Source organism: Fukomys damarensis, unplaced genomic scaffold (genome assembly GCF_012274545.1).
Source record: "Fukomys damarensis isolate Sample0158 unplaced genomic scaffold, DMR_v1.0_HiC HiC_scaffold_35, whole genome shotgun sequence".
In the NCBI taxonomy this organism is placed as follows: Eukaryota; Metazoa; Chordata; class Mammalia; order Rodentia; family Bathyergidae; genus Fukomys; species Fukomys damarensis.
Genome location: NW_022900947.1, coordinates 10,003,683 through 10,012,041, shown reverse-complemented (window position 1 = coordinate 10,012,041; position 8,359 = coordinate 10,003,683). Strand labels below are relative to the sequence as shown.

General features: G+C 40.0%; 1 protein-coding gene and 1 long non-coding RNA gene across 2 annotated transcripts in view; one reads left to right on the top strand and one right to left on the bottom strand.

Moving 5' to 3' along the window:
- Positions 1-975: 975 nt before the first annotated feature.
- LOC117284246 lies at positions 976-5,315 on the bottom strand. The gene is made up of 3 exons (XR_004515333.1): positions 4,905-5,315; positions 3,585-3,655; positions 976-3,119 (listed from the first exon to the last, which is right to left on the bottom strand). It is a non-coding gene; the product is annotated as an uncharacterized LOC117284246 (long non-coding RNA).
- Positions 5,316-5,693: 378 nt separating this feature from the next.
- Positions 5,694-8,359, top strand: part of Fbxl5 (F-box and leucine rich repeat protein 5) — an 81,529-nt gene continuing 78,863 nt past the window's right edge. Inside the window, exons 1-2 of the mRNA XM_033758805.1 lie at positions 5,694-5,974; positions 6,344-6,412. Of these exons, the coding sequence (XP_033614696.1) occupies positions 5,906-5,974; positions 6,344-6,412 (138 nt within the window). The 5' untranslated portion in view covers positions 5,694-5,905. The remainder of the gene's footprint in view (positions 5,975-6,343; positions 6,413-8,359) is intronic.

Sequence of the window (8,359 nt, the reverse complement as noted above, 5' to 3'; positions counted from 1 at the left end):
GCCTTTGGAGGGCATTATAGATTTCATTAGTTTTGAAGGGATGTATCTGTGATTCATTAAAGTGTTTAAGACTATATTTTGGTGTGTGTCTGTGATCTCTACTCAGAAAATTGGCATAAAAAAAGAAAATTGGCATTTTACTTAATTTGTGTGAGTTGTAAGAAAGAAATGGTCAGAATATTAATTTGGAGAATTAGTATATTATTAGAGAATTAGATTTTTTTTCTAATACTTAAATAGGTATCCACCAATTCAAAATTAGGAAATTTGGAGTACTAAATGAGTTGTGGTTATACTGAATTTGATACTCAGATTATGTTAGAGCAGTCACTATTTCCCATCCCATTTTTACCCAAATGTTTCTGCTTAATGTTTGAAATTTCTCTTTTAGAAAAAAAGTTTAAAGTTTGAGATAGAGAAGTGAGAGATGCAGCAACATCTCTGATTTTACTTCTTTCAAAATGTCATTAATAATTCATTCAATGTGTTGCAAAAACCTTGGAAACATGTAATAGCTAGGCCAATTATTTATTTTATTTTTATTTTTTGTTTTTGTTTTCTGAGACAGGGTCTCACTATATAGTTGAGACTGACCTGGAACTCACTATGTAGCCCATGCTGGTCTCGAACTCACAGCGATCCTCCTGCCTTAGCCTCCTAAGTGCTGGGATTATAGGTGTGCACCATCACTCCTGGCTTAGATCAATTATTTTTAAGCTTTGTTTGCCATAAGAGTTTTTAGAATGTTTGGACATGTTCCACATGTTGGAATATAGCACTATTTTAAACTCAGACCATTAGAAAGCCAAAAATATCAGTTAAATATGTCAATCTCATTACCCAAATATCATCCTTAAAAATACTGGCTAAATTAGATTTTTCTTTCAAGGAGGAAAATGTGAACCTCATTTCTGAGTTCATAAACCCTACTTAGTATTTTCCTTTGAGACAACCAGCGAACTTTGGTGTGATATAATAAGTAGGTATAGTTACTTCTCAATTCTAAACAAAGTGTTTCAAGAAGCTGGCTATTCAATGAGCTTTCTTTAGTAAAATTAAAAACTTTTACTGCACTTTTCAATATTTCTAAGAGTCGGTGGGTTTCTCTGGAAGCTAAAGCTTCACAACATATAACAGTGATTCCACATAGCACCTTTAATAACTTCTAGCAATTTTTTAATTACATTTTTCCAGTTAGGTGTGCTGTTCCATCATGTGTAATTGCTTTACAATTTTTCCAGTTTAGTTTATACCGATGAACAATGCACTTTCCCAATAGTATCTAATCCACTTAGATGTGAGGTTAAATTTTAAAAACACCAAAAACCTTCCATACAGTCAGTCATCCTGCCATGTTTACCTGACATAAACGGTTTTGTGCAGCTTCTAGGATCAGTGCTCTCATTGCGCTGGACTGCACAATCTATATCAGACTGTAGCCCAGTTATGAGTATTGTTGCTAAACATTCTGCAAATCTGAAGTACACATAAGTACAAATTTGAAGACATACTATATAATTACTGGGTATAGTTCTTACCAGGTGACTTAGCATCAAAATATTATGCATCATATCCAAACATGCTGGAAGGATAATTTTTTCAGCAGCTGTGTGAGACACTTCCTCTTTGCCACATGATACACAACAGAATATGATGACAGTAAGGTTTTTTCACTAACAATACTAGTACAACTAAGAACTGTGCTGATGACTCTGTCTTTTTTTCTTTCTTTGAAAATATTCCATGTTTATCAGTAAGCTCAGCATGCAGAGTTTCCAAGTCTTTTTACATTTTGAAAGTTTTAAGCTTTCAATTGCAAGAGTACTATTACAAATCACACACTGAGGTCTATCATTTTCAAAGGCTTTTTCAAATTTGATAAAATCATGGTTTAAGTAATCTTCATTATAACACCCTGTACTTAAATTTTTTTGAAATGTGATTCAAATGATGTTGATGTTGAAAGATTAGAGTTAATATTTTTCAATATTGTCAACATTCACACTTTCGGATCTAACAGTTGGCCATGTTTCTGTATATTTCATTTCATTATTCCTTTCTCTTCACATAGAAATGATGATTTTAATAAGTTTATTCAGTTAGTGTAAAATGACTGCCACTAACACAAAAAAGGGGGGACCTAGATAACATCTCCAAAAATGTACCCAGCTTACAAAGGATTCTCAAGTGAATAATTCAGACTTCGTATCTAATTGCAAGTCACAGAAATACAAAACTGTCCTGCACAATTAACTTTGCTATTATGAAAACTAAGTGACATCAATAATTGAAAACCATGTTAGCCAATATACATTTTATCATATCCCTTTCATCAGAATACTTTTCTCATATGCTGCAATGGATCTCAACATTCTTTACAATGTGCAAAATTCAGCCAAAGGATCTACATGGAACAATCCGATATATTTTATTTAGTTTTTAAAAAGTTAACCGAGACTCACAGAACTGATTTCACAACTCATACTGTAAAAAACATTTTCTTCCAGAACTAAATAATGCTTCCCTGCAGTGATCATTATGCTTCCTAAATTTATTGAATGACCCTCACCCTTCCTGGTGTGGTGCCCCTGTATGGCACAGGCTCTGTGCCATCGTTTCTATGGATCTGAGAATACAAAAACCTACCCCTTCACGACAATCACTGTCGTCTCTGCAGGTTTTTCTTTACCTGATTGAACCAAATCTTGGGTACATTTTAAAACACCGTTATCTAGTGCTTACTGCTCTGATTACAAAGTTGTATAGCTTGGCCCTAACCTTCTTTGCTATATAAGAAACTTTCAAATACATCTATTTGGTAACCTTGTTGGAATTCTCTCCTAAAGAACGCTTGTTACTTTTTAATATAAATTTTGTAGACCATGAGTTTTTCCAGGAAGTAATAATGTTAAATGCTTAAACTGTGTTTAAGCAAATAGAGATGTTAGTGTATATGGTACCTGGCCACACACAGAAAGGTACGAAAAGGGGAGCGAATTCAGGACATGGGAGATGCCTTTGATTTAATTTTGGTTAGATGCTTAAAAGATGACATGTTCCAAATATTTAACCTTGGTCTGCGAAGCAAAGCTTTTCTTTGGAGGTGTTATGTCTTCTACCTGCCAAGAAACATCAGAATGACTAGTTTATGGCAGATGCCATAAACATTAGGGCACTGTATGTGTCATCAATATATTAGACCAGAACCATATGGGGAAGCAACAATATCTAGATCTTTCTAATGAGTTAGAAGTTTCAAGGCAATTCTTATAGGCGAAAGAGGGCCAGGGATTTAGCTTATGGTGCTTTGCCTGTCTGGCAAGTGCAAGGTCCTGAGTTCGATCCTTGGTACCAAAAAAAAGTGAAAGAATTACTGAATCTCTTCTTTTTATAAATAACAGTGCCAATAAGGATGTTCACCTATTTTTAATTCTTCCCCCACCACCAAGTAATCTCACACCACTACAATTTTGTCTCTCTGCTACCTCTCCCTCTATATTTTACTCATACTTGCCTTCCACAGCTAAAGACAGTATTAAACAAAACATGCAACTAAGTCTCGTTTGCCCTCTTTCCTTACTTACAGCTCTGCCAGGAGCCTTAAAAGAAAGCCAAGGGAGTTTGGGGAAGTGTATTCACACCATAAGTTCTGGACCTTAAACAAAGATATGTTCAGTTAGAACTCAATACAAATCAGAGTATGCACAAAGCAGAATACAAGCAAGTACACAATGTGGTTCTATAACCCAGATGGGTTCTGCTGGGATATGTCCCTTCTGGCCAAAACTTCACAATCTTATAAATATGTACAATGATGCTTAAAATGTGTGTATGGAGGTGGATGTATGACCACATTTCAGAGGGATAATGCTCCTTATTCAGCTATCCACATGGTTATCCATTCTTTAGGAGAGAATTTCAATTAAGGTCACCAAATACAGTTTCAGGTTAATGATTTTCTACTAGTGAATCTTTTTATCTACCCAATCCTCAAATAGTGCTGGCACATGGTAGGGACTCAATAAATTTGACAAAGAGAGAGAGAGAGAGAGAAAGTCAGTGAGACCTGTAGTAAAGAATGTATAATTCTTTTTACTGTGACCAGTGCCAAAAGTTTGGATATGAAATGTCCACCAAAGGATTGTATACCAGCAGCCATGTTGAGAAGTGGAGCTTCTGGGAAGTGATTTGATCATGGGGATTGTGAAATCATCAATGGATTAACCCATTGCTGAGTTCAAAATTGAAGAGAATGCCGGGCGTGGTGGCACACCCTTGTAATCCCAGCACTCAGGAGGCTGAGGCAGGAGGATCGCTGTGAGTTCAACAGCCTGGGCTACATAGTGAGTTCTAGGGCTGGTTGAGATACATAGTGAGACCCTGTCTCAAAACAAACAAACAAACAAACAAACAAACAAAACCCCAGAAAAAACAAAATTGAAGAGATTACTGAGAAGTGGCAGAAGGTGGTGCCTAGTTGGAAGTAGGTCACCGGGGGCATTGCCAAGAAGAATATCTTGTCCTTTGCCCCACCCTTCATTCTGCCTGCCATCCCTTCTGCCATGATGTTTCTGCCTCACCACAGGCCTACAGCAAGGAAACCAACCAACCGTGGACTGAAACCTCTGATACTGTGAACCAAACTAAACCTTTCCTCCTTTAAATTATAATTCTTAGGTATTTTGTCACAGCAACAGAAAGCTAACACAATCAATGAAAAGTACATTTCCATAACTTGGTAATACATAAGACAAAGGTTTACATATCTCTAAAATAAGGTAATACATATCCTCATTCAAAATAAACTCCTTATAATATTAAGTGGCAGAAGCAGTAGTCCGATAAAAACATATATGTAAACTATATTTAGATTTATCTTATGAAGCTTACAAAAACAAACTTACATGCAAAAACTAGTATAATGCAATCTTCTTACGCGGACATTACTGCCTGGTTCCCTGAAGGGACGCAACTAGGTCTTAATGAACTGCAGTCCGACCCCTCAGCCGACCCTAGACTAACTCCCCTCATCTCCCGGCGGCTGCCCCCTAACCTCCACCGAGACTTCAATTTGTCCCTTCAGCAAAACCAGAACCCTGGGAGGCCTTGCTTTTTAGCGGAGTCCTATCGGGGGTTATCTTCCTTCTCCCCTGCAGCCCACACAGCAGGACCTGAGCAGGACTAAGGCCCCAACCTTCTCGTTTCCCAGGTGAAGCAGCAAATCACTGGCTTCTCCCCTCATTCTTTAACTCCCCTTCCGGCTTAACCTGAGACGCACCACCTCCGTCCGAAAAAGCCGGAGGCGACATTCTACGCATGCGCAAGGCTGGAATGGCGGGCAGAGAGGCTTTTAAACGCCTCCTTCCACACAATTCTCGCGGTATTTCCTACTCTCGCGGGGTTTGCTTCAACAAATTGGAGGTAATCAGGTAGAGACTCTGGAGAGACTGGATGCGGGGTTTAGGGTCCTTGGGCCTTCCTTACCCCAGCGCGAGCAGGATTCTCCGCGCCAAGAGAGGGGATCGCACCACCTCCGTCCGAAAAAGCCGGAGGCGACATTCTACGCATGCGTAAGGCTGGAATGGCGGGCAGAGAGGCTTTTAAACGCCTCCTTCCACACAATTCTCGCGGCATTTCCTACTCTCGCGGGGTTTGCTTCAACAAATTGGAGGTAACCAGGTAAAGACTCTGGAGAGACTGGATACGGGGTTTAGGGTCCTCGGGCCTTCCGTACCCCAGCGCGAGCAGGATTCTCCGCGCCAGGACAGGGGAGGAAGGGGCTGCTGCCGGCAGAAGCCGCGTCGAGGGCGCAGTAGTCCCCGGTGTGGCGCCTCCTTCCCCAGCCAAGTGGGCCCCGCGGACTGCACAAGTACTGCTCAGTCTGTGTGGGAGAGCTAAAATAGCCATGGCTTTACTTATTTACTATAGCGTCTTTAAGAATCATGCTAGTCCTGTGTGTCTCTTTAGATTGGCAGTAAGTCATTGCAAATACGTGCACCTTTGTCTTACAAATCATGATAGTTGACTTAAAATCTTATAACTTTAAAAAGTAGACCCCAAAAAGGTTGAGTACAGAAGTTTGAATTTAGACTTTGAAGCTGTCTGCGACTTTGTCCACATTTCTTTTCGTCGTGCAGCTAATTTCATTACTTGAGAAATTGATGCCACAGATTTTTAAAATTCTTTTCTGCATCACTCTAGGCTGCGTTGTTTAAGAGGGGCAACTGCTAGTGCTCTTTGGAGCACAATAGGGTATCTGACCCACAGCAGTTGTATTCCTAGCCCGCCAAAAATGTGTGCACACTTCTGGGGAAAAAAAATAGTATGGTGTTTTTTTCAACAGGTGGTGGTGTTAACCTTTGCGGCTGTAGTATCAACAAGCGATGTAAACAGCAGTGACAAACTGGCAGAGGTATGGTTATCTCTTGAAGAACATAAGGCCATTTTAATGTGGTATTTAAATTTGAGAATGTCGGTGAAGCACAGTGATGATGGAGGCGTGAGTTTGGAACAACCTCCAGTATGCCTGACAATTTCACAGATTCGTGATAAGTTTGGAAAATATGGTGCTGTGTATGATGTGCATAAAGGAAAAATTTGGCCCACCTTGTACAGCAACAAGTGCTGCTTCCTTGGCGAACAGTTCACACGTTCATGACAGAAGTCTGGCACACAGTGTGTGCACGAGACAGGAGTAAGACAGCATACGGCACATTGTGAAGACAGCTAAGTGGGAAGTTTATATCCTAAGATTGTTACGTGCAGTCAATGAAGACAATCCTGTTTGAAGGATCCAGTTTTTGAGTGGTTTCAACATGGTTGGTGAGGATGAGACTTGTGAGGAAGACTGTGTGGTCTGACGAAGCACAAAGCTAAATGGAATCGTGGCCCAACATAGTTGTGTTTACTGGGCACTAGAGAAACCCTAACGTGCATGTGAACAAAATTGGATTTACTGGAAGTCAGTGTCTGGGGTGGAGTGTCAGCAGGAGGTTTAATAAGACTATTTATCTTTGAAGGTACCTAGACATGTTATGCACATCTATCTGTCTTACCTGCCATGCGTGAACTTTATGGAAAGGATGAATTTTTCTTTCAACAAGACAGCATCCCACCATGCTACCGTAAAGATGTGCAAGCTTATCTCTGTCATAGTTCATCATCCATGCCACAGTACAAAGGATGAGAGATTACTCCGAGACAGTGTCCAATTCAAATTCCAAAAAGGCCCAGAGGGACTGTCCTTAACTGAGACCCCTCAGCATGAGAGAGCCTCATAAAGACAGCCCCAAAGTGAAGCTTTGGTGGCCTTTTATTGATAGAACCAGGAAGGACAGCGGAAGGTCAGGGTAGCCTGTTACATGATTGATTAGGGTCAATCTAAGTGATAAATTGGAGATTGGGGAGGAGAGGGCTGGAGCATTCATTCCTTAACGTAGTGCGTTGTGTTCCTACTTGGATATGTGGCCATGTAGCTGTCTTTTAATGTCTATGTATTCCATGTGGCTGTAGAAGCCTCTTATCTCTGCATATCCATCCCACAGACCTCTGGCCAACGCCCCCACATATCTGGATGAAAATTTGCAAGGACACTGGCTAGGATGAAGAGTTTTCAGTTGAGTTTTCTGCTCATTCTACTGATTTAATACTTATAGACCTTATCTGTGGGGACCCCACAGGACAGTGTATATCTCAGAAAACCTACTACACTGCTGGCCCTTAGAGAAGAAATTGAAAATGCATGTGTAGTAATATCAATGGACACTTTGATCAAGGCTACTCAAGCAGCAGTTCACCATATTAATAAATTTCTGGAAGTGAATGGCCACCACTTTGAGGACCTCTTGTAATTGTAGAAGCCAAAGGTAACTTGTATTAATCTCATGATGTCTCAGTAAACTTAGTATTAAAATAGTTACTTGAATTTTTCTGTTCCCAAAGTGTATATGCATTTTTTTTTGGTGGACTCTGTTTTGTTTTGTTGAGACAGGGTCTCACTTTGTAGTTCAGGCTGGCCCAGGACTCACTATGTAGTCCAGGCTGGCCTGGAACTGCTGGCAATCCTCCTGCCTCAGCCTCCCAAGTGCTGGGATTACAGGTGTGCACCACCACATCCTGCTTTTTTATTCTATATTTCAAATAGCTAGTAGAGAGGATTTTGAATGTTCCCAAAGAAATGATACATATTTCAGGCAGTGGATATACCATTTCCCCTGATCTGGGCTTACATGTTGTATACAAGTATTGAAATATTAAACTGGATGCCCTAAATATGTACCATTTTCATATGTCAATGAAAAGTTGAAAAATAAATTTAAACTGGGTGTGGTGGTATACACCTATAATCCCAGCATTCAGG